Genomic DNA, 27,560 nt, shown 5'->3' on the forward strand with positions numbered 1-27,560 from the left:
TAATGAGAGTAAAGATGATCCAAAATCTTGGAAATAGAATGGAGAAAATACAAGACACATTTAACAAGGACTTAGAATAACTAAAGAGCAAACAAACAATGATGAACAACACAATAAATGAAATTTAGAATTCTCTAGAAGGAATCAATAGCAGAATAACTGAGGAAGAAGAATGGATAAGTGACCTGGAAGATAAAATAGTGGAAATAACTATGGCAGAGCAGAATAAAGAAAAAAAAATGAAAAGAATTGAGGACAGCCTTAGAGACCTCTTGGACAACATTAAAGGCACCAACATTTGAATTATAGGGGGTCCCAGAAGAAGAAGAGAAAAAGAAAGGGACTGAGAAAGTACTTGAAGAGATTATAGTTGAAAACTTCTCTAATATGGGAAAGGAAAAGGTCAGTCAAGTCCAGGAAGCACAGAGAGACCCATACAGGATAAATCCAAGGAGAAACATGCCAAGACACATATTAATCAAGTTATCAAAAATTAAATACAAAGAAAAGATATTAAAAGAAGCAAGGGAAAAACAACAAATAACATACAAGGGAATCCCCACAAGGTTAACAGCTGACCTTTCAGCAGAAACTCTGCAAGCCAAAAGGGAGTAGCAAGATATATTTAAAGTGATGAAAGGGAAAAACCTACAACCAAGATTACTCTACCCAGCAAGGATCTCATTCAGATTCAACAAAGAGATTAAAACCTATCAGACAAGCAAAAGCTAAGAGAATTCAGCACCACCAAACAAGCTTTACAACAAATGCTAAAGGAACCTCTCTAGGCAGGAAACACAAGAGAAGGAAAACACCTACAAGAACAAACTCAAAACAATTAAGAAAATGGTAATAGGAACATACATATCAATAATTACCTTAAATGGAAATGGATTAAATTCTCCAGCCAAAAGACAAAGACTGGAAGAATGGATACGAAAACAAGACACGCATATATGCTGTCTACAAGAGACCCAATTCAGACCTAGGGACACATACAGACTGGAAGTGAGGGGATGGAAAAAGATATTCCATGCAAATGGAAATCAAAAGAAGTCTGGAGTAGCAATTCTCATATGAGACAAAACAGACTTTAAAACAAAGACTGTTAACAAGAGACAAGGATACTACATAATGATCAAGGGATCAATCCAAGAAGAAGACATAACAATTGTAAATATTTATGCACCCAACATAGGGGCACCTCAATACATAAGGCAAATGCTAACAGCCATAAAAGGGGAAATCAACAGTAATACAATCATAGTAGGGGATTTTAACATCCCACTTTCACCAATGGACAGATCATCCAAAATGAAAATAAATAAGGAAACAAAAGCTTTACATGATACATTAAACAAGATGGACTTAATTGATATTTTTAGGGCATTCCATCCAAAAACAAAAGAATACACTTTCTTCTCAAGTGCTCATGGAAAATTCTCCAGGATAGATCATATCTTGGGTCACAAATCAAGCCCTGGTAAATTTAAGAAAATTTAAATCGTATCAAGTATCTTTTCCGACCACAATGCTATGAGACTAGATATCAATTACAGGAAAAATCTGTAAAAACTACAAACACATGAAGGCAAGACAGTATACTACTTAATAAACAAGAGACCACTGAAGAAATCAAAGAGGAAATCAGAAAATACCTAGAAACAAATGACAATGAAAACACGACAACCCAAAACCTATGGGATGCAGCAAAAGCAGTTCTAAGAGGGAAGTCTACAGCAATACAATCCTACCTCAAGAAACCTAACCGTATACCTAAAGCAATTAGAGAAAGAAGGATAAAAAAACCGCATAGTTAGCAGAAGGTAAGAAATCATAAAGATCAGATCAGAAATAAATGAAAAAGAAATGAAAGAAACAACAGCAAAGGTTAATAAAACTAAAAGCTGGTTCTTTGAGAAGATTAACAAAATTGATAAACCATTAGCCAGACTCATCAAGAAAAAAAGGGAGAAGACTCAAATCAATAGAATTAGAAATGAAAAAGAAGTAACAACTGACACAGCAGAAATACAAAGGATCATGAGAGATTACTACAAGCAACTCTATGCCAATAAAATGGACAACCTGGAAGAAATGGACAAATTTTTAGAAAAGCACAACCTTCCAAGACTGAACCAAGAAGAAACAGAAAATATAAATTGACCAATCACAACCACTGAAATTGAGACTGTGATTAAAAATCTTCCAACAAACAGAAGCCCAGGACCAGATAGTTTCACAGGCGAATTCTATCAAACATTTAGAGAAGACCTAACATCTGTCCTTCTCAAACTCTTCCAAAATATAGCCGAGGGAGGAACACTCCCAAATTCATTCTATGAGGCCACCATCACCCTGACACCAAAACCAGACAAAGATGTCACAAAGAAAGAAAAATACAGGCCAATATCACTGATGAACATAGATGCAAAAATCCTCAACAAAATACTAGCAAACAGGATCCAATGGCACAGTAAAAGGATCATACACAATGATCAACTGGGGTTTATTCCAGGAATGCAAGGATTCATAAATATATGCAAATCAATCAGTGTGATAAACAATAGTAACAAATGAAGGAGAAAAACCTTATGATCATCTCAATAGATGCAGAAAAAGCTTTTGACAAAATTCAACACCCATTTATGATAAAAACCCTCCAGAAAGTAGGCAAAGAGGGAACTTACCTCAACATAATAAAGGCCATATATGACAAACCCACAGCCAACATCTTTCTCAATGGTGAAAAACTGAAACCACTTCCTCTAAGATCAGGAAGAAGACAAGGGTGTCCACTCTCACCACTATTATTCAACATAGTTTTGGAAGTTTTAGCAACAGCAATCAAAGAAGAAAAAGAAATAAAAGGAATACAAATTGGAAAAGAAGTAAGGCTGTCACTGTTTGCAGATAACATGATTCTATACAGGGAGAATCCTAAAGATGCTACCAGAAAACTACTAGAGCTAATCAATGAATTTGGTAAAGTAGCAGGATACAAAATTAATGCACAGAAATCTCTTGCATTCCTAGCAGTAATAATGAAAAATCGGAAAGAGAAAATAAGGAAACACTCCCATTTACCACTGCAACTAAAAGAATAAAATACCTAGGAATAAACCCACCTAAGGAGACAGAAGACCTGTATGCAGAAAAGTATAAGACACTGATGAAAGAAATTAAAGATGATACAAACAGATGGAGAGATATACCATGTTCTAGGATTGGAAGAATCGACATTGTGAGAATGACTGTACCACCCAAAGCAATCTACAGATTCAGTGCAATCCCTATCAAACTACCAATGGCATTTTTCACAGAACTAGAACAAAATATTTCAGTTTGTATGGAAATGCAAAAGACCCCGAATAACCAAAGCAATCTCGAGAAAAAAAATGGAGGTGGAGGAATCAGGCTCCCTGATTTCAGACTCTACTACAAAGCTACAGTAATCAGGACAGTATGGTACTGGCACAAAAACAGAAATATAGATCAATGGAACAGGATAGAAAGCCCAGAGATAAACCCATGCATATATGGTCACCTTATCTTTGACAAAGGAGGCAAGAATATACAGTGGAGAAAAGACAGCCTCTTCAATAAGTGGAGCTGGGAAAAGTAGACAGCTACATGTAAAAGAATGAAATTAGAACACTCCCTAACACCATACACAAAAATAAACTCAGAATGGATTAAAGACCTAAATGTAAGGCCATACACTATAAAACTCTTAGAGGAAAACATAGGCAGAACACTCCATGACATAAATCATAGCAACATCGTTTTTGACCCACCTCCTACAGAAATGGAATTAAAAATAAACAAATGGGACCTATGGAAACTTCAAAGCTTTTGCAAAGCCAAGGAAACCAGAAGCAAGATGAAAAGACAACCCTCAGAATGGGAGAAAATATTTGCACATGAAGCAACTGACAAGGGATTAATCTCCAAAATTCACAAGCAGCTCATGCAGCTTAATATCAAAAAAACAAAAAACCCAATCCAAAAATGGGCAGAAGACCTAAATAGACATTTCTCCAAAGAAGATATACAGATTGCTAACAAACACATGAAAGGATGCTCAACATCACTGATCATTAGAGAAATGCAAATCAAAACTACAATGAGGTATCACCTCACACCGGTCAAAATGGCCATCATCAAAAAATGTACAAATAAAAAATGCTGGAGAGGGTGTGGAGAAAAGGGAACCCTCTTGCACTGTTGGTGCGAATGTAAACTGATACAGCCACTGTGGAGAACAGTATGGAGTTTCCTTAAGGAACTAAAAATAGAAGTACTGTATGACCCAGCAATCCCACTACTGTGCATATACCCCGAGAAAACCATAATTCAAAAGCAGTCATGTACCACAATGTTTACTGCAGCTCTATTTACAATAGCCAGGACATGGAAGCAACCTAAGTATCCATCAACAGATGAATGGATAAAGAAAATGTGGCACATATATACAACGGAATATTACTCAGCCATAAAAGAAATGAAATTGAGCTATTTGTAATGAGGAGGATGGATCTAGAGTCTGTCATACAGAGTGAAGTAAGTCAGAAAGAAAAAAATAAATGCCATATTCTAACACATATATATGGAATGTAAAAAAAAATGGTTCTGTAGAACCTACGGGCAGGACAGGAATAAAGATGCAGACATAGAGAATGGACTTGAGGACACGGGGAGGGGGAAGGGTAAGCTAGGACGAAGTGAGACAGTGGCATGGACTTATATACACTACCAAATATAAAATAGATAATTAGTGGGAAGCAGCCACATAGCACAGGGAGATCAGCTCGGTGCTTTGTGACCACCTAGAGGGGTGGGATAGGGAGGGTGGGAGGGAGATGCAAGAGGAAGGGTATATGGGGATATATGTATACATGTAGCTGATTCACTTTGTTATACAGCAGAAACTAACACACCTTTTTAAAGCAATTATAGTCCGATAAAGATGTTAAACAACAAAAAAAAAAGGGCTAGGGAGAAGCCGAAAGACTTACGTTAGGAAAAGAATAGCTTTCTAGTTTTCAGTTTTGAAAACACAATGATACATCTCATATTTGGCTAAGAGTCATGAAGATCACTCATAACTAGGCAAACAAACTTGTTTTTCATATTAAATAAGCCAGTTAGTGTAGAAATTTAAATTTTTGAAAGGATTCTTTTATAGGAACCTGAATTGGTTCCTCCAACAAGTCATATGTTGAAGCCCTAATCCCCATTATGACGTTATTTGGAGATAGAGCCTTTAAGGAGATAATTAAGGTTAAATGAGGTCATAAGGGTCAAGCCGTAATCCAACAGGACTGGTGTCCCTGTAAGAGGAAGGGCCTAGAGCACCCCCCACCCCCGTCTCCAGGCACATGTGCAGATACAAGGCCCTGTGAAGACACAGCAAGAAGGCACCACCTACAAGCCAAAGAGAGAGACCTCATCAGAAACCAGTGCCTTAATCTGGTACTTCCAGCTTCCTAAATTGTAAGAAAATAAATTCCTGTTGTTTAAGTCACCCAATGTGTGGTATTTTGTTATGGCAGTCCAAGCAGACAGATATTATCTCACTACTCTGGAAGAAATGTGCTAGTGCTTTGTATGAGCTAATCCTATCAAAAAAGCACTGGTTTTTAACAATACAAGTTTTTAAACTTTAATCAAATATATTATATCAATGGCATAGAGATAAAATTTCCCCCTGTTCTATATATGCCTTGGTCGCTTTCCAACTTTTGGACTGTGACCCATAATAATATTAGTATATATATATATATGCACATATGTATATAATATATATTTATTGTATATATGTGGGTGGAAATATACGTATATTGCCACAAAACAACACTTTTTGAACTATCTAACAGCGATGTGCTCTGTTCAATTCTATTTTACTTAAAAAAAAAATGGTCTGTGTGTGTTTTTAAAATGCATTTCAATGCCAGTTTACGGCTGGAAGTTTGAGAAGTTCCCTTTTTTGCTATGGTATCCAGAATATTTCCTAGTTACAATTTCCTTTGTTCCCCTTAGCATCTCAAGACCCTTAAAAGTACACTGAAGTTAAAATAACCATAATTCTCTCCCTCCCTACCTCCTTCTCTCCCTGTCTCTGTCTCTCTCACACTCACTCACACACACACACACACACACACACACACACACACACACACAAAATGAGCCTAAGACTGGGGCAAATCAGTTGAAGTCCTGTTCAAAGCAGTACTCTTCACATGATTTAAACTAGAATGTCAAGCATATTGTCTTGTTGATTTGTTTATAATAATGTTTTTGGTTTTATGGCATAACTAAGATATAGATTAATATACACAAACTGAATATATGAATTACTGTTGAGAAATAGGGTATCCATGAAGCGAAATGTTGGATAACTTACACCCCTAATTACCATAGGCATCTTGGGTATTAATAAGAAATTATATGGCTTGATCTGTTTCAAAGAAAATATTTGTCTGTAGAGAGAAATTAATTTTATCATTTCCTATCTTATTCTATTTCTTTTGGGTGTATGTTTAAAGAATCATGCTTGTTGTATCAATCAAAGATTTTGACCCTGATGTCTCTTGGTGTATGAATGCCAGATAATGAAATGGAGGGATAATTAAAGGAAGACAGTGGGTACTATAGTTGCAGGTCTTACAGATTTGCTGTGCTCTGAAAAAAATTAGTAAAGTTGGCTAAGACCCAGAAGCAAGAAACACAGAAATCATAATAAAACACTACTTTGTCACACTCAAACTAAAAGTACTTCTGGACCCTTCAATATAAAATCAAAAGTTAATTTCTAAGCTATAAAAAATTTCAAAATCAAGATTTAAATTTCAAACTTTCCAAAATTTCATGCGTCAAAATTCTAATGGTCATTTCTGTATATACAGTTGCACAAAATAGATAACAAGATATCTTTTTGAACAGCCGAAGTCAGTACACAAGGAAATTGGTCATAATGCAAACTAGCTTTGGGGAATACATGCGTGTGTATACTTGTGCATTTGTACACACTTATACAGACCTAAGAAAAAGGGAAATAACTGAATACAATAAAAATTCAATATTATATAATACATTCACTTTTTCATGCTACAAATATTTCCTATTGTCTCTTTATGGAATAAAATTTACTCTGTGTCCTTGAGGAAATAAAGAAATAAAAGAAAAAAAAGAAAAAGAAATAATAAATAAAATGTTTTTAATTGCATCTTTTTTCATTACAAATTACCCTCAGCACCAAGATATCATCTGGTATGTAGAGATACTTAGTAAGCTTTGGTTAAATCAATAACTTATACCTCATGTGACTGATAGCCTCATATAGCAAATTCACACCAAACATAAACATTAAAATTTTTAAGTAATGTTTAAATATTTTAAAAAATAAATGTTAAAAAAAAACGTTTAAAATTAACCTTACTGAATTAGCTAAATAACATTGATTTTGCACACTTATTTCTTACCTCTTCTTTTGTCTTTTTTGATATCACTCGGAGCCAGTCTCCAATCATGCTCAGGACAGCAGCAAAGTAAGCAAGCCCTACAAGGATCCAAAACCATACGACAGGCTTATAGAAGTCTAGATATTCAATATCTGATCCACCTGTGAGAGAAAAACAAAGTAGGACAAAATAACTTCATATTCATAAAAGTAAATAATATAGATTCCTGCTAAAATTATCAACTAAATTTTGGCTTTCTAAACACAGAAATCGTCTTGTCAGTTGATCCATGTTATTTTGTTCATATGGAATTCCTTGTTTTCACTCAATCCTTATCTATTTTTCAATTTTTAAATTGAAGTACAGTTGATTTACAATATTTTATTAGTTTCAGGTATTAGGAAGTTCTTAATAAGACCTTTCATTACTTCTCCAGATAGTAACAATTTTTCCTTGTCCCATGTTTCTTTTTTGTTTATTATAATTGATCTCAACTAGTGTAGCACTTAATTATTCCATGCGTATTAGTTTCTCTTTCCACCTCTATTGCAACAAATGGGAAACAGAGATGACACTTTTTTTGGTATGGATTTAACTTTGTGTCTTTATCCTATTGCCTATCAATTCATGCTAACCAATCAATACATGCAAACCAATCAATTCGAAGTCAACTCGGACAGAAAGTAGTTCTTATTTTAAATCATCAATACAATGGATTGATAACAAATGCCAGAGACAATGCCTTGGTGGGTCTACTTTGAATAAATAGTAACTTGCAGGTGATATTGCCATTCATTATTCGCTGACTTTTCAGAGGAATTCCCATGTTTGTCACAAATTTAAATCCCTAGCTCTCAAGAAAAAATTGGCAAAGTTCTTTTGCTTTAATCTATGTTACTTCTCCATTCATTTGGTACAGTAACTGCACCTATGAGAATCTGAATACATTTCAATACATCCCAACTTTAGCACATATTAATAGGGCACTCAAATTAAGTTTCAAACACTGAAACAGTTGTGAGGTTTTTTTCACAATAGAAGAAAGCATGTCTCTCTCTTGAGAAATTCATAATTTAGCCTGAGAAAGCCTCACATAGACAATTAACCACAATGGGGTATACCAAGTGATAGGGAAAAAGAATAAAAAGTACTATGAGAGGACACAGAAGAAATGATTTTTCTTCTGGAAGGGTGAAAATGAGAAGACAGAAGGTGAATCTTAAATAATGAGGATCAAAACAGAAAAGTTCAGTGTGAAAATATTTGATATATTCAAAGGACTGCTAGTATCGACTAAAGCTACATTTGGAAGGGGGTCAAGGGAGCAGACAGGTAGAAGAGGGGAATCTAGAAAAAATAAGTTGTATCAGGTTGTAAAGACTTGCTCCTAAAGTAATGGGGAGTAGGTAAAAGTTTATAGGCAGATTCGTGTTTGACTATATGCACAGAAAGATCTGGTGGCCGAGAGAGGAGGATTGACAGAGAAGCCCCATGAGAAACTTTGTTCTGAACTAGCTAAGCAATGATTGTGCCTGAGTTAGACTGGGATGGAAAGAAGAGACTTTTGAGGCAGAATTGTCAGGGACTGACGACTAGATAGTTGGTGTGATAAGTGAAAGGAAGGGGTATAGGATGACCAGAGACCACAGACCCTCATTGAGAGATGGTACCAGCAACTGAACAGGAAACACAGGGGAAGGAACAGTGACAATAAAAGGGAAAGTCATTCAAACTGGGACATAATAAATTTGAAGTGCTTGAGATACCAACAGGCAAGATAGCCAGCAGGATCCTTAAATACTAATCTAACACTTAATAGGGCAGAGCAGGAGATAAAGATTTTAGGATCAACAGCACAGAGACTAGGGCTGCTTAAACAGGGGTGATGGACATACTCAATTCACAAAATTTAACCTGTACCTTCAGAAGAACAGCTAATAAACAGCAAATACACATTAAAAATCAAATATAAAATTTTGAATGTAACATTACTCTCTAATTATAAATTAGACTGAGTTGCCCACAATGACATTTTCAAATTACTAAAGGGTCAGAGTAAAAAGAGAACCTTTTTTTATCAGGCAAATAATATGAACAGATACAAGTTCAGTTTTCTTTTGGGACTAAGAATAATTTTCAAGATTCAGTTTATAAAGTCAATAATATTACCCGCAAAATATTGTAAAAATTTTTACCTTGTGCAGCATTTATTAAAATGTAATTTCTGGGGAGGATTACAAAGGCTAAATGCATACTGTGATGGTTAAGACTTGGCCCATGGGGGATGCAGCTCTACAAATTCACAGAGTGACTTAAGAAATGTGTGTGGAAATTTGTTATATGATAGGCTCACTAGCAAATTCCATTTTTAAAATGTTTCCATTTCAATGAAACCAGAATGACATTTTTTCCCAAGTACTTTCTCTTTCAAAACCAGAAAATCCTCATCCAAATAGTTGTGACTCACTTAACACATAAGTTCACCAAAATGTTGATTTTAGAAGTTAGTTCATGCTTAAGATGACTTTTTATAAGTCTTCTTTCTTATAAACAGGATGTCACAGTTTGAAAAGAGTAAATTAACTTAATCTCAAAAAGGTCTATATTTGGGTAAAATGTTCATCCCACAAGTTTTAGTGGATTCTAAACCTGGGGAAGGGTGGGATGGGGGATGTTTTCCCATTCTTAATTGCCACTCTTAAGATGAAATACTGGCAGTCAAGTGATCCAGGAAAAGCTAATGTATATAAATAGAAGTATTGTCCAACAACTCACAAATTCTTTTCACTTTCTGATATCTAAGATTTATGAATTAATTTTCACATTATTCATTTGATTCAAGAATCTTAACCAAATCAAAATATCTGTAATGTTAAGATAACTTACTAAAAAGTTATTAGTTTTATTTTTAAATTAGGAAATATTTTTTAAATGTATTGGTTATTATAAGCATTACTCTTAGTCTAGCACATTCAAGAAACCTGTGCATGGGTCTCTTACTTGTTAAAAACCTAGGGCAATTTCTCTGTCCTGGATTCCCTCCCTATGTGCCCCCTAACCCCATACCAGGCTTTATACTCATTGCAGCTGATTTACAAAATATTCAAACTCTGATGGAGAGAGAAGAATGAAAGCTAAGACTTACTGATGGCCTACCTAAATGAAATCATGCCATCCTAAAGCCCTGAGGGGGTAGGTGTTGAGGGGAGTTGTATTCTTACTCCTCATATTTCCATTGATTTAGGACAAGACTATTAGCAAGACCATTTAGTCATAGAGTTAAACCATATCTCCAGCTGCCTTTATCAGATGCCTTTTAAGCTGACATTTCAATTGCCATCATTCTTACAGCCCGTTCGGAACTCATGGGTGAAAGACTGGTATTGGCTCCCTGAAATCCCAATAGTAAATACCCCCATTTTACAATAGAGAAACCATACTCTCAGTAGGTAAAATAACAGTTGTCAGGTTACACAGGAAAGCGGGCATCAGAGCTAGAATTCAAAGCCAGGCCTGCCTAGCTTCAGGTCACAGGCTCTTTTCATTGAACCAGGCTGTCTATGTCACCTATGATCGCTGCTGATGTCCGTCCCATCATTTATCCACTATCCATTTTTTAATCCATACTGTATGGTAGACACTTAGCTAGGGCTGGAAACACTAAGTCAAACAAAGTGTTCCTCTTCCCTTCAAGGTTCCTACCTAGAAATCAGGTGGGTCTGAAGGTCAGCACTGTTTTACCAGGAGCCTCTTTACCTTGCTTATGTCCTTATTCCAACAGTTTCCAGAAGTTGGCCCTATTCTGCTCTATAGAACTTGAATATACAATGCCGTCTCCTCCTTAAATTTAATTTTCTTTCTCTTGATGCTGCTGATCCATAGAATATTTATAAAGAAAAAAAAAGATATAACCTGGATTTAAAGAATCATCTAGGCATTTTGGACTAAACTCCATGCCCCTCTTCTGGTTTTCTAAAATGTATTATAGAATACACATATACACAAATGTGTATACACATACAACTTTGTTCTAAAGAAAATAAAGGTCATTTCTTTACATGGGTCTGTAAGTATTTTAGTTTAGATATCAAATATGGATTTCAATTTTTTTTGGTTTGTTTGACTTTTTTATTAATGAAAGCTATTCTGTCTTAATGTGATGGGGAAAAACATATTTTGCTTTAGTATATTTTTCTTTTTTTATACTAAAGCAATTTAACTGAATGAAGTGTTGTGTGTTTTTTTTTTAACATCTTTATTGGAGTATAATTGCTTTACAATGGTGGGTTAGTTTCTGCTTTATAACGAAGTGAATCAGCTATACATATACATATACCCCCATATCTCTTCCCTCTTGCATCTCCCTCCCTCCCACCCTCCCTATCCCACCCCTCTAGGTGGTCACAAAGCACCGAGCTGATCTCCCTGTGCTATGCGGCTGCTTCCCACTAGCTATCTGTTTTACATTTGGTATATGTATATATGTACATGCCACTCTCTCACTTTGTCCCAGCTTACCCTTCCCCCTCCCTGGGTCCTCAAGTCCATTCTCTAGTAGGTCTGCGTCTTTATTCCTGTCCTGCCCCTAGGTTCTTCAGAACCATTTTTTTTTTTCTTAGATTCCATATATATGTGTCAGCATATGGTATTTGTTTTTCTCTTTCTGACTTACTTCACTCTGTATGACAGACTCTAGGTCCATCCACCTCACTACAAATAACTCAATTTCGTTTCTTTTTATGGCCGAGTAATAGTCCATTGTATATATGTGCCACATCTTCTTTATCCATTCATCTGTTGATGGACACTTAGGTTGCTTCCATGTCCTGGCTATTGTGAATAGTGCTGCAGAAACTAACACAACACTGTAAAGCAATTATACTCCAATAAAGATGTTTATAAAAAAAAAAAGAAGTAGTTGTCCACTTCCTGCTAGGAAGATTAGGAAAGATTAGGTAAAATCTCAGGAAAAAATCTTTTCCTAAGATTAGGAAAACTGCCATTAGAAGAATGATGATGGCAGTCTCAATGATCATAAAGAAAGATCAACACACTGTCTTGCTCATCCTTTTTACAAGGATGGAAATCTACAGGATATAGGATGTACATTATTGTTACCCTTAGAAATTACCTTTAAGTCTCAATATAGAGTAATTCAGAGTCTTTTTCATTAAACTTAGTACAATTTACTGCCTGTCTCACTGACTTAACTGTCAATCACTAAACGTTTTCCTTGTCATTTTTTTCTCCACGTGCTTCTACAATTCTTCTATATATCCATTCTGAATCCTAGGAGTTAAATAACTTCTTGGTTTGCCCACAGTCCCTAGGACTTCTGAACAGTTTGGGTCAAATCCCATTTAATTAATTACACAGATAACTCTCAGGTCTCTGATGAGTTCTCTGAGAGTCACCAGCTGAATCAGGGGGTGACCAGATGCCTTGCAGCATTTTCCCATATTAACACAGAACCACCAAGAAGAGAAGACAATTTCTTATTGTTACTCTTGGATTTCAAACATTCTGTCCCATAGGAACAGGAACTAGAGCAATCATTATCGCTAAGTGCTAAGTACAGTATGTATTATAAACTATGTGCTCACTAAACAGCAGAATGAATGAACATATGAATGATGAATATAAGACATCTCCCTAACAGTCACATAAACCCTCTCTTTTCAATCAAAGCAATTTTTCTGAGCCATTGTGGCGGTGGTGGTACTGACTGTTCTTCAGTTGACCTCACTTCTTTCTCATCAGGTAGCTTCCTTGTTATTTCTTAAATTCCTGGCAAATTTTTGCACAGTGATCAGCTCAATAATAGCAATTTTAATACCTGGCCTTTGATACAGTTGCAAAATTTAGGCCGCATCAGGAACTGTTTTCTCCAGGTGCTCTATAAGGACAAATTGTTTTGAACAAAAAAAAACTTACCATGGTATTTCAATGGAGATTTATAATCTCCATTCATCTTCTATTAAGCAAGCTCTGAGCACTCCATGACTAAATGAGTCATGGCTTTGGTTATAAGAGAAAGCAATAGTTTGGTTACTAAAAACTGCATTTCCACTAATGACTATGAAAACATAACTCCAAGAAAACTTAATTCCTTTTTAAAAATTAATTAATTAATTAATTTTTGGCTGAGTTGGGTCTTTGTAGCTGCGTGTGGGCTTCCTCTAGTTGTGGCAAGCGGGGGCTACTCTTCGTTGCGGTGCACGGGCTTCTTATTGTGGTGGCTTCTCTTGTTGCAGAGCATGGGCTCTAGGTGTGCCGGCTTCAGTAGTTGTGGCTCGTGGGCTCTAGAGCGCAGGCTCAGTAGTTGTGGCGCACGGGCTTAATTGCTCCATGGCATGTGGGCTCTTCCCGGACCAAGGCTCGAACCCATGTCCCCTGCATTGGCAGGCGGATTCTTAACCACTGCACCACCAGGTAAACCCGAAAACTTAATTCTTATATGAGATATACAAAAATGTTTTTTCTAAAGTCAAAAAATGTGAAGACAAATGATTCTATAACTGTGAAAACCATAAAAGTTTAGTAAACATACCAGAAGGGGAATTTTACCTGTTCAAAGTCCCAAATTATATATTCTATATAGAGGAGCATAAGGCATTAAGCATAAAGCCTGACTAACCCAGTAAGTATTCAAAATTACACGTGAGATGAAGAAAATTTCATTATTGAACTAAATATACTAAATTTCACTGATCGAAATTCCAAGAAAATATATTTGGATGGCAAAGTAAATTTATGCTCAGAAGGAAAATGTGTTTTCCTAATATCAATCATAAGGGTTTCTTAGAATACCTCCAAACTTTTGGCTAAAATTTTTGGCTTTTATTAAAAAAGTAGGTAATGTGAGAACACTGCTTTGTGAAACTATATATTTGTATCTGGCTTTCACTCAATCATGTTATCTCTTATGAACTAACCTGGTTTACAAAAAGGAGTGTTTCTAAAGACTTCTTTGGGCAGCTTCTAAACAATGACTCACTGTAACCCTAACAGTGTGTGTGTGTGTGTGTGTGTGTGTGTGTGTGTGTGTGTGTGTGTGTATTTATCCTTTTAATGTGCTGTTGGATTCTGTTTGCTAGTATTTTGTTGAGGATTTTTGCATCTATATTCATCAGTGATATTGGTCTGTAATTTTCTTTTTTTGTAGTATCTTTGTCTGGTTTTGGTATCAGGGCGATGGTGGCCACATAGAAGGAGTTTGGGAGTGTTCCTTCCTCTGCAATTTTTTGGAAGAGTTTGAGAAGGATGGGTGTTAGCTCTTCTCTAAATGTTTGATAGAATTCACCTGTGAAGCCATCTGGTCCTGGACTTTTGTTTGTTGGAAGATTTTTATCACAGTTTCAATTTCATTACTTGTGATTTGTCTGCTCATGTTTTCTGTTTCTTCCTGGTTCAGTCTTGGAAGGTTATACCTTTCTAAGAATTTGTCCATTTCTTCCAGGTTGTCCATTTTATTGACACAGAGTTTCTTGTAGTAGTCTCTTAGCATGCTTTGTATTTCTGCGGTGTCTGTTGTAAATTTTCCTTTTTCATTTCTAATTTTTTTGATTTGAGTCCTCTCCTTCTTTTTCTTGATGAGTCTAATGACTATCAATTTTGTTTATCTTCTCAAAGAACCAGATTTTAGTTTTATTGATCTTTGCTATTGTTTTCTTTGTTTCTATTTCATTTATTTCTGCTCTGATCTTTATGATTTCTTTCCTTCTGCTAACTTTGGATTTTGTTTGTTCTTCTTTCTCTAGCTCCTTTAGATGTAAGGTCAGATTGTTTATTTGAGATGTTTCTTGTTTCTTGAGGTAGGCTTGTAAAGCTATAAACTTCTCTCTTAGAATTGATTTTGCTGCATCCCATAGGTTTTGGATCGTTGTGTTTTCATTGTCATTTATCTCTAGGTATTTTTTGATTTCCTCTTTGATTTCTTCAGTGATCTCTTGGTTAGTTAATAATGTATTGTTTAGCCTCCATGTGTTTTTTTTTATGTTTTTCTCCCTGTAATTCATTTCTAATCTCATAGCATCGTGGTCAAAAAAGATTCTTGATATGATTTCGATTTTCCTAAATTTACTGAGGCTTGATTTGTGACCCATGATGTGATCTATCCTGGAGAATGTTCCATGAGCACTTGAGAAGAAAGTGTAATCTGCTGTTTTTGGATGGAATGTCCTATAAATATCAATTAAATCTATCTGGTCTATTGTGTCATTTAAAGCTTCTGTATCCTTATTAATTTTCTGTTTGGATGATCTGTCCATTGGTGTAAGTGAGGTGTTAAAGTCCCCCTCTTAATTATTGTGTTACTGTCAATTTCCTCTTTTATAGCTGTTAGCAGTTGCCTTATGTATTGAGGTGCTCCTATGTTGGGTGCATATATAATTGTTGTATCTTCTTGGATTGATCCCTTGATCATTATGTAGTGTCCTTCCTTGTCTCTTGTAACATTCTTTATTTTAAAGTCTATTTTATCTGATATGAGTATTGATACTCCAGCTTTCTTTTTTTTTGCGGTACACGGGCCTCTCACCGCTGTGGCCTCTGCCATCACAAAGCACAGGCTCCAGACGCGCAGGCCCAGCGGCCACGGCTCACGGGCCCAGCCGCTCCATGGCATGTGGGATCTTCCTGGACCGGGGCACGAACCCGTGTCCCCTGCATCGGCAGGCGGACTCTCAACCACTGCACCACCAGGGAAGCACCCCTAGTAATTTTTTTAAAGCAGGGATTTAGAAGACTAGTTTTAAAAGCAAGCCTAAATAAGTAGAACTCAATCTTTCACAGACTTCCATATAATTAATATAGCTTCTTAGATTTTAGTGAAGAAGGGCTGATCTAGCTCTCTGCCTATAATAGCAAGCATGATTTAACAATTTATCAAGTCAGACTTCTCATCAAATAAAAAATAAAATGACAAAAGTTAAGGAACAAAACATAGGAAGCCAGCGGTAAATTGTCAAATATAACTTTTACCATTAACTTTAACTTACCTCTACAAATTTGACTATAAATTATTATAGGCATTGCTAAAATCAAGTAAATGAACTTTGCTAAATAGTTTACTTTCTCTTCTCACCTCTCTGTGAACCACAGTTAGCAATAGGGGGGGTCTGTTTATTCATATGTAAAATAAAAGTGCTCCAGTGGACCTGTGGCTCCCAGGCCTTTTTTAGCTCTAGAACCCTGAGCACTGGTAAAAGAACAAAAAGGGCCATCAGGAAGGAGTACATAAGAATTACTAAGGTAACCAACCAGCCAGTAAAACATATCCTTTGCATACATATAAATATAAAATTAAAATTTGCTGGGAGAGCTCTTCCTGCCAAAAAACTACTAAATGTTGAATTCTTATGTTCAGTCACATACACAGAGAAACCTGAACCCTTGTACCTATTTGTCTTTACAAATTTGTCTCTAAATGCTTTTGATCCAATATTGCCAACAGTGAAAAGGATTTGCTCATGCAAATGTAAATTTATATTTATTTATGAGTAGAAATCTATTATGCTCTAATATATTATATCATGAACATTATGACATATAAAAATAAAAAGTAAGAGGTTTAAAAATACAAAGCAACAAGGGTTGTCCTGTTTTCTTCCTATGGCAGAAGGTCTACCTGCATGGATTGTCTTGCCTATCCCCTGGGGATGAGCACACTGCTTCAGAGTTCCGGTCTAAACTACCACATCATCACTTGCTGCTTTTGAGATGCTCCTAATAATTACACCAAGGTTACAACCTGTGTCCTAAACATTTATATATCACTTTCCAAAATTTACTCCTTTTCCTTTAATAACACCACAGTTTGAAGAATATGTTTTTTAATTTGTCTTCAAAGAAGTTCAGTACAGCAGTGTAACTGAACTCTAATCCCATTCAGAGTAGGGTTTGCAGGCTTGAGAATGGCATCAGACAATGAGTGTCTATTACGGGAAGTACATCTCTCTTTTCTTTGGAGATTTATAGCCTAATAGAAAGATGAGAAAGTTCAAGCTAGAGCAGTGCCTCTTGCTTTTTCCTGGCAAAAATATCAAAATTAAGTGAGAATACTATCTGTCAGGACATCTAATAACAAGAGAGAAAGTTCTAAAAAATAAACAACTGATATTTCCCAGATAGGGTTATAAGTCGTCTTAACTTAGTGGCTAATTTTTACTTTATTGTCACAAGGTATCCAGAGGGAAAGACTATTTTTATGTACTCTACTTAACTATAAGAGGCAGTTATTTTCTAAGATCCTTAAAAAAAAAAACCTCATAATTTTTGTTTTTCCAAAGACTCTTGCAAAGGGCATGCATTTCCTAAGCCAGCCTTTGCCACATCTGCCCCCTTGTCCACATTTTCATTCCAAAAATGCTCCCTGGCCACAAATATCTAGCATGTAAAGCCTATCGTACTAGGAATAGGGTTCTACAGTTTCACAAAGACCAAAACAGCTACAAAATGCATAAATTAAGGAGAGAAAGATGAGTCAACAAAAGTGGTTTCCATCTACTTCTCCAATTTTCTCAGCATTTGTCGCTTTGAACACATCAAATTCCTTTGCAAGTTATTAGCAAAGTGTATTTCTACCATTTTTCATTATTCCTCTGTAAACCACAAATACAATTAAAATAATGGGTTTAAAGAGGGGTATAATAAAAATAAATTCCTAGTAATAGTAAAGATGTTTATTAGACTACACTTAATGCCATGCAAATATTTTGTTTCCCTGCTCCCCTACAGTACTGTGACCATGACTCTGTATTCAGGTGCCTACTGATATACAAGATGTTTTCATTGAACTTAACAGCTCAGGCAGCTGAGAGTGGCTACTAATAGACTCACCTAATCTAACCAGTGTCAGAGTGTGGATCTCCTAAAGGAAATTAAAAAAGAAATTGTTTTTCTTCTTCTACAAAACCAAAAGTAAAATTATTTGTTCGTTTTTTTCTAAGCCAGTTTATACTGTGGTCAAAAATGAACACTATTTTAAGATTCCACCCACTTTTTTTTAATTTATAATTTTTGTTTTTGTAGAGAGTCTCCGATTATGAGGGTCACACACTAGACTGACACATATTTAAAATAACATGCACTGTATTATATCACTGAAACTTGCTAAGATAAAAGAACTTAAATGTTCTCACTGAACAAACAAATAAATGAAGAAAGTGAGGTAAGGGATGTATTAATTAACTGGATCCTTTCACAATGTATATGAAAACACCACAGTGTGCATTTTAACTATCTTACAATTTTGTTTGTCAACTGTACCTCAATAAAGCTGAAAAATAAACACATTAATAAATAAACATACCTATGCATTACCGTAAAACATTAAAAATTAAATTGAATACAATAACATGTGTAATACAAGGCTGTTGGCCTGAAAATGGAAGACTCGTCACCTAATACCTATATATTCCACAGTAATTATAAGACCTTGTTAATTAAATTTATAAAGTGGTACAACAGCCTAAGATTAACATGCCACAGTATAAATTTTGTTATCATCACTGTGTCTCACTTTCTGCTACATTAAAGCACTTTCAACTTCTACTTATGCGAATTATATCTATGTCGTCAATGAAAGGTAGAAAAATGGGTATTTTAGGACAGAAGCTCATCGTCCTACGTGGAGCTGCAAATCTCTGAGATTCTTCTCTCTGCATTTTGCTAATTAGAAAACTAAAAAATCTCCATCAGCATGATGTACCCTCCTTTCTCAGGGCCTCCATCCAGCACAGAGATGTGTACATAGTGTTTTTGACCAAAAGCAAAGCTTTGCTTGTAAAAATATCCCCATCTTCAAGGGTATTATACATTCCCCAGAAAGAAGGGCTTTGCCAGGTTAAACTGTAATTAACAAATAATAAAAACAGAGGCCTTCTCTGAGATTTTTATAAAACTATACAACATATTTTCTTTTCTGATAATATTTAAGAAGTTTGAGTCAAGAAAGAACAGTAAACAACCAGAAAGTATTAAACCCTCAAAACTGAATTAGCCTAATGAGTTTATTCTGGGAAGTTTAATAGCACATTTCTACTATAATGTTTATTAGCATGTTTTTCTAACACTTCAAACTGATTTTTTTTTTTTTTAAAAAAAAGAATGGCTTAGATTTTCAGGAGCTGGTCAAACTGATTCATGTTAGAGCATTATTATATCACTTTTACCACTATTACCACAATTTGTTTAAAATTGGAGTTAGAACAGTAATAATAATTGGATAGCATAACCAGAAAAGAGAGAGGTGAAATGACAGGAATGTAAGACCTAAGAGATACAACAATAAAGCAAATAGCAACTGAAATAACATATATAGAGAAGGAAAAATTTTTTTTTAATTTTTTAAAAATTTAAAAATTTTTTAAATTTTTAAAAAATTTAAAATGTGGACAAAATATTAAAAAGGTCAGAACATTGACATTAGAATTGAAAATTAAAGGAGAGAAATATCTTAGAGAAGAAGGTTTTAAGTAGCTAAGAACATCTTCTAAAGTTTGCATGTGTTTCTAAAACCAAAGCATAAGAGACTGGTGTCACCAAGATGGTGACATAGCTTGTTCCTGACTTTGCTCCCCGTCATGAGAAGAACAACTAACAACTATTCGAGGCCAAGACACCACTGAGAGAATCCTAGGACATGGAAGTGGGGCTGAAGCACCCTCGGCACCCCAGAGATCAAGACAGACTGCATTAGAAGAATGGATGTTACCTGAACCTATTATGGTAATCATTTCATTTCATGATCAAACCATCCTGCTGTACACCTTAAACCTATGCAGTGATGTATGTCAATTATTTCTCAATAAAACTGGGGAAAAAAACCCTAAGACATGAAAAGCCCTAGTAAAAAGAGCAAAGATGGTTTAAACTTGAATTCTTGTACCACTAAAAAATAAATAAATAAGATGCAGATAAATGGTTTCTGAAATTAGGGTGGGACTATAAATTCTGAACAACCAGCAATTTAAATTTCTTTCATAGAATGAAAAATAAATATTCAACTGTACTTTTTTGCTTACCTTCACTGTCACGGAATGACTCCCCCCACCCCACCTTTTTTTTTTTTTTGGCTCTGTCACTGTTATGGATGAAATTGTGTCTTCCAAAAATATGGGTCGAAGTCCCTGGTACCTTGGAACATGACCTTATTTGGAAATAAGGCCCTTGCAAATGTAATTAGTTAAGATGAATTCATACTGGAGTAGAGTGGGCTTTTAATTCAATATGACTGGTGTCTTTATAAGAAGAGGGAAATTTGGGCACAGCGACAGGAACACAGGGAGAATGCCATGTGATGACAGAAGCAGAGATGGGAATGACGCAGCTGCAAGCCAAGGACCAGCAAGGACTGATGGTCTCTTCCTCCAGAAGCTGGGAAGAAGCAATGAAGGATTCTACCAGTCTCAGAAGGATCCTGCCCCTGCTGGCATCTTGATTTTGAACTTCTATGAGAGAATGACTTCCTTTTGTTTAAAGCCACCCAGTTTGTGGTACTTTGTTATGACAGCCCTGGGAAACAAAGACAGTCACTGTGTTGTCCTGCAAACCCAAGAGAAAAGTCTAACTAAAGGAGAAGGGTTAGGAGAGCAGTGTCAGTACCAGCAAAAACTTACCTGCAACGTAGTCACCAAAGCCAATGGTTGTTAAAGTGATAACCACAAAATAAATGGCGTCCAGGGCACTCCAGCCTTCTATGTGCTTGAATATGACTGCAGGCAGAGCAACAAAGAGTACACAGCCAAACAGTATAAATATGATTGTTGAGATGATTCGAATCTTGGTTTGACTAACATTCCACTTCTAAGGATGAGAGAGAGAGAGAGATGGAGAAATCGATTGAGATAGATTATCAATGTACCTGTGAAGTTGACCTATATATCAATACACTGTTATCAGCAAATTAGTAAATGAGAATGGTATTTTATTCCCTCTTATAATTAATTTTAATTGTACTTACTTACAAATATTGGGTATAACATGAATAACTGAAAACAACCAATGCTAATAATGATGCTGCTTTACCCTTAACACAGCTTTACAACAGGTAAATCACTTTCTAAAGTAAATTACATTTGCTCTGAGAATAAAATTTCAGACTTACATTGTTCTTTGTTTACCTGAACTACTTTTGAAATATTTCTATTCTATAGGCATACAACTCATTGCATGCCAAAGATAATCTAGAAATATATGAAATGGAGAAAACTGAACCATGAATTAAATATCTACTGTTGATAAAATTATTAATTTCATGAAGACTTTTCCCTCTCACTCCTACCACATTTTCCTATCATTCTTCAATTGGTTAAAGTGAAATACTAACAGACTTAAAGTTGATTCCCATGTGAACCAGATGAACTACCTCTCTGTTCTGTGGCCTTAAGCTGTACAACTAAATATACCAGGCATGATATGTAGGCAAGGATAAGTCTTCAGCAGCCCTAAGCTACAGCTGCCCTCAGAGGACCCATATTTTTTCACTCTTTCCCTTCTCAGAAATCTCTACAGCATAACATAGTAAGTGAAGTATATACATACAGCCATTTATCTCCATATCTCTTTTTTTCGTTATCACTATATATTTTCATCTCCCTGGATCTGTCTTATCTACCATGACAATTATACGTCACATCTCCACCGTATAAAAATCACTGAATTTTAGAGCTTGAACATTTTCTAGAGATAAAGATCTATAAAACCATCGAATGGAAAGTGGAAATAAAAGTTTCTCTAGTCTATCACCCTTATCATATTCATGAGAGTTAAATGAATTCATGTTTGTAAAGTTCTCAGAACAGAGCTTAGTACTAAATGTTGAATCTTGACTACTGGGATGTATTCACTACCAGAGCATGGGATTTATTTTATGCACTGATGTGGATACAGCATGAAAAACATTCTCCAGCATCCTGTAGTCACTCAAACATCTGTTGAATGAATGAATGAAGAACAATTCAGCATTATCAAGTTCATGCCACTAACCTTCCCTCTAAGTTAATGTAATACAAGATACTTTTAATATCAATATAAGAAAAGTATAACACCAAAAGAGGATAAAACAACTAGTTGGGAAGAACCATGCCTTCTTTAGTCTAACGTAAAAATATTTGAGAATGAACTTTGAACTTAATATGAAACATATCTAATGCTAAAACTGGAATTATAATTTAAATTGAAAAACTAATACTCAGTGGTCTTATTTCATCAATAGAGTTAAATACTTCATTGAATTTTTTATGAAAAGATAAATTATTGAATAATAAATAAAATGTATTGTAATAGTAGTGACAGTACTAACAAACCATTTATAATCTCACTAACAATTATTTTCTTTATTCATAATTTTTTTTCAAGAATAGAAGCTTGTCATCATGATATTTTTCACTTAAGATCTAATTAGAGCATTTTCATTTTATTTTATTTCTTCTATTGAATATATACCCATGAACATCTTGTGTATTACTTTTGGTTCTACTAAATTACATCCCTTAGTTAAATCTCTATCAATAACATGACTAACTTAAGTTATATGATCCCCTTTATCGTGTTTGCTATGTATTATTTGATCCTTCACAAAAGGGCTATTTGAAGTTTACTAGCTATGTTAGGCTTTCACTTATAATATCTCTAACTCTCAGAGTAATGCCTCATCATCAGTACCATTATTCACATTATATAAATGGCAAAATGGAGATTTAAGGGTAAAATAACTAGCTTAAGTGAATATAGCTAAGAGACAATACATCTGAAATTTGAACCCAGGACTGTCAGATTTCTACTTCTTTTCCTATATTTTGCTTTTTCTCATTCATTAATGTATTCATTTGAAGAAGTATAAAAATAACTATACAGTGAGTTACTGACAAATAGAGGTACATATAAGTTGTTATAGAAAACCCAGTAAATGAACGTCTAACTGTATCTGAGGTGAAGAGAAAAGTTACAATATTTTTAAAATTTAAATGATTAACATATGTAGTTAAAAGGCTATTGTACTCACAATAAATGTATCTTCCACTTTTGCAATTCCTTTTCCAAATATGGTTCCTAGTTGATCTCCAACTCCAGCCAACAGAAAACCAAAGAGGGGAATTCCCAGTAAGGCATAGATGATACAGAATATTTTCCCCCCTTCTGTGCGTGGTGAGATGTTTCCAAATCCTAAAAAACACAAAGAAGAAGAAGAATTCAGCTGTTTATAAGTGAGTAATAGTTTAAAACATATGACCTCAAGATTGATTCAGAAATTCCCAAATATTATATCAATCCTAGATTTCAACTAATTAAGAATTGCTTTATACCACATAAGCTTTTAATGTAAAATCCTCTTATAAACAAATATTTTAACAATCTACAAAATATAGCTAGTGTTCCAATTAAACTAGATGATGAAAACTGAGGGAATAACACATGTAATAAAGTCAATGTTTTCATTAAATTTACCTCCACCTCTCTATACTGCTAATCCCGTCGACTACAAAGTTTTCGTTGCCATTTACTAAGAGTGTATTGCCTTCATTTAAGAGTATTCAAATATGCTTGAATTATTTAAAGTTTAATAACAACTTTTAAATTTTGTTTCCATTCAAGTATCTACAAAAAAGCAATAAATAAAAACTTAAAATTACGAAACCTTGTTAAAGTTCTGAGGATTCTGAAGGCTTTTCAATTTTGTGCAAGGATGGCTCTACTTGTTATGATTAAATCAGCTCAACTTTATTCCCCCCCTTTTTAAGAACAAAAGCAATGTCTACAAACATGTTTGAGGTAAAGAATGCATGTTCTCTAGAAGTACATAGAGTATTTTATTTGATATGTAATCCTCTCATTATCTTTCACATTAAATTAATCTGGAATTTTAGTTTTAATTTCCTCTTTTACTCAAGAATGTGGATTGGGATTTTAAGATTGGCATTTTTGTTGCTACTTTCTAGTTTTACGACTATAACTATCAAAGAGTATGGCCTGTATGATTTTTATTTTTGGGAATTTATTGAGATTTTCTTTGTGGCTTTATAATGGCCAATTTTTTTTATTTGTTTCATTGTTTTTTGAAAATAATCTGAATGTTCTATTTGTTGGAAACAAAAAGGGTATATATTATCAAAGGGATTCATATCATCCCCCCAAATCCAGTCCTAATGTGGCTCCCTCACAAAACTTGCCCTGGGGGAGGAGAGGATGGGCTAATATTTGGTCATTTTAGCGCATACATTTTTCTCCCCATAATATTTCCATCTTTCTCTTCTTCCTATTCAGTCAATTTGGTATTCATTGCTAGTCAATTCATCTATTGAGGGTTGTGGGTTTTTTCAAACGTATTTAATTTTCAAGAACTTTGCCCGTTTTCATTAGTCGGTTCTTATGCCATGAAAATAACAATTACATTCATTTCTTTAACAATGTTGTATCATAAATTAACTCTATTCCCTGAGAGAAATCCTACACTTCCTTCATTTAGGTGACTTTCTTCAAGTGTCTGAGAATTCCTGGTCATATTTTCATACTTGTAAGCACAGTATAATAGTAGTTTGGTTAGTTTTTATGGCTGAAATCTATTTCCCAGCCTCAGTGAGAATCGTGGTTAATCTGGTGGGGCATGTAAGATTCTCTTCAAAGGAGAGTGGTTCAAGTAGTGTTGGCCGGAAAGAAGGGGGCTGGCATCTGATTGGCCTTTCACATAGAACTTGATAGCAAGGTTTCCTAATTCCTCATGGCAGCCTCCAGTTCACAGCTGCCTTTCTGCTTCCCAGACCTGCTGACTGCTTTAAGCCCAAATTTATTTTGCACTTCTACAGATTTTTCTCTATCTTTTTTCTCTATACCACTACTAGTAAATGGTTATTTGGGACATAAAACATAATATGTTGCCAAAACTAAAGGAAAGAGGCAGAGGAAGATGAAAAAAGAGAAATGAAAAGGAAAGAGAAGAGTGGGAAAGGAAGAGGAAGAAGATGAAGAGAAGGAGGAAGAAAGGGCTCCACATTGGTCCCTTCCAAGCAAAATGTGCTGTTCTTGTGCACTCCTGAAGTGCTCAGCAGCCTCCTGTTCCATCCACCTGTTCCATCCTTCCTGTTCCATCCACCACCTCCACATTTCCCTTCCACTCGTCCAATGACATGAAGTTCCCACTATCTCTCCCAGTCCTGCTAAGATCCAACACTATTTTATTGCCTCTCCAGATGAATAACCATGTGACCTGAAGTAGGGCAGGCATCTGAGTTATCCCATACCATCCCATTTTCTCTTCTTGCATAAGAGGACGAATGTCTTCAAAGTTATATCCATAAGAAGTAACCTACCTCCAGAAAGGGTCAAGGATCAAAAAGAAAAGATACAACGTTTTCTTTAATACTGACTGTGGCATTGCTATAAGTAGGCTCTGCAGTTTGTTTAAAAGATAAAAGCCTAAGTATCAGAGGGCTCAATTTGATCTGCCCCACACAAGTTAAAAGGGCATAGGAAAAAAGGGCTCCAACTTTTCATCCACCACTGACTCAGATTCGGCCCAGAAGCCACTGGAACATCTTCAGAAAAGGGGACAGAGGACTTCCTCAGAAAGTCTATTTATATCACAAATGAAATGGCCCCAAATCCAAAGAATTCTAGATGTAAGGAAAGCCAATCACCTTTCATTGATCAAAAAACAGAAACCAGTTCCTTGTGGCATCTCTGTACTTCCTCTTTATCATCTCCAAAGTTAGAAGAAGGGAGAATTGAAGGGAGTAGGGTTGAAGGAACCTGATATGATTCTTCTCTGAGTCTCTTCCTGCTTCACCTTCCAAATGCTTCTCTCGACACCATTACGCTGAGCTCTCCAGCTGAATCTGTGCCTCAGAGGTGGCTGCCCTCACACAGTCACCCAGTGCACACACACAAAGTCACCTAGCCATTTTCTGACATAAAGGGCATGCCAACGACACCCTAAACATCTGCCCAGGTGACAGGATCACGTGGTTGTTCAGGGGATGTTCCTCACGTTTTCTCCTCTTCCCTGCATAAAATAAGAGTGGTCTCCTCTCCACGGATACACCACAGGGTCTAACCCAAGAACAGACCCTGGTTAAATGACTTGATATTATTAATGGACTTACAAAAAGTATCCACTGACTCTAAGCGATACAGTATGCCAAGCTTTTAAACTATTAATCTTAGTGGTTGTCTGGACTTCCTGACCCTTTCCCGTGGTTAGTCAGCAGCACCTTCCTTGCCTCAGGGTGAAACAGACTGTTCTGGCAAGAAGAAAATGGAAAAGAAACCATATTAAATTTTGTTTTCTTTTAACTCCTAAATTAAGGTGTTCACGCTCAAAATGCTTTGCCTGAGGAGAGCAGCTGTCAGTTTATAGCATCACATGTGCTTGGCAAGAAAGTTATAAGAGCGGCAGGCAATCCAGCTTCCCAAGAGCTTAAGGGAACAGACAAGACTGAAGATTGATGGGGCCTGACCTTGGAGGAGGCGGGGTGAGGCAGAAACCAGAGGATAGGACCTGGGAGGAGGAGGGCGTTTCAAAGATACCCTGAAGCTGTCTTGAAGAGATCAGTGGTTAAATTCTCAGGAATTCTGCGAGTCAGCTGACTTCACATTGATAGTATGAAATCAACTGTAGTAGGAATACTTACACCTCAGAAATTGGCAAGTGCTACAGTTTAGGGCTCCCCCCCCCACCCCCAGCTACCTAATATTGACCAATACACTACAGAATAAGACAGAGTCAAATCTAAGAGACCGTACATAGTCTGTGCTAGACATCTGGATGGAAGCCTGTAGGCTAACCCCTGACATTTATATAAATACAGCACCAGAATAGCTATCATCTCGTCTTCACATCACTTTAAGGGAAGGGCTTTCCACGGAAAGCTATTGCAGGTCCACTGTAAGTGGATTACCTAGCAGGAGGCCCATGTATGTCACCCCATCTGAACAGCCCAAAGTGGACAGGTCACTTTTCTGGCAGAATTTATTAATACTACAAATAAATAATACCCCTTCAAACACTGTGCACACTTGCAATTATTTAATTATTTGCAACAATTGATTTAATACCTTATTCCTCACTTGACTATGAGTCCCATGAGTGTAGAGACTGAT

General features: G+C 35.7%; 1 protein-coding gene across 3 annotated transcripts in view; it reads right to left on the reverse strand.

The window, feature by feature from the left end:
• The window catches only part of KCNK2 (potassium two pore domain channel subfamily K member 2), a 225,151-nt gene that overhangs the window by 54,041 nt on the left and 143,550 nt on the right, over nucleotides 1–27,560 (reverse strand). For all 3 annotated transcript variants that reach the window (XM_065876668.1, XM_065876676.1, XM_065876659.1), the window contains 3 exons: nucleotides 23,470–23,630; nucleotides 21,083–21,269; nucleotides 7,485–7,624 (listed from right to left, as the gene is read on the reverse strand). In XM_065876668.1, the coding sequence (XP_065732740.1) occupies nucleotides 7,485–7,624; nucleotides 21,083–21,269; nucleotides 23,470–23,630 (488 nt within the window). The remainder of the gene's footprint in view (nucleotides 1–7,484; nucleotides 7,625–21,082; nucleotides 21,270–23,469; nucleotides 23,631–27,560) is intronic.

Source organism: Phocoena phocoena, chromosome 1 (assembly GCF_963924675.1).
Source record: "Phocoena phocoena chromosome 1, mPhoPho1.1, whole genome shotgun sequence".
Classification (NCBI taxonomy): domain Eukaryota; kingdom Metazoa; phylum Chordata; class Mammalia; order Artiodactyla; family Phocoenidae; genus Phocoena; species Phocoena phocoena.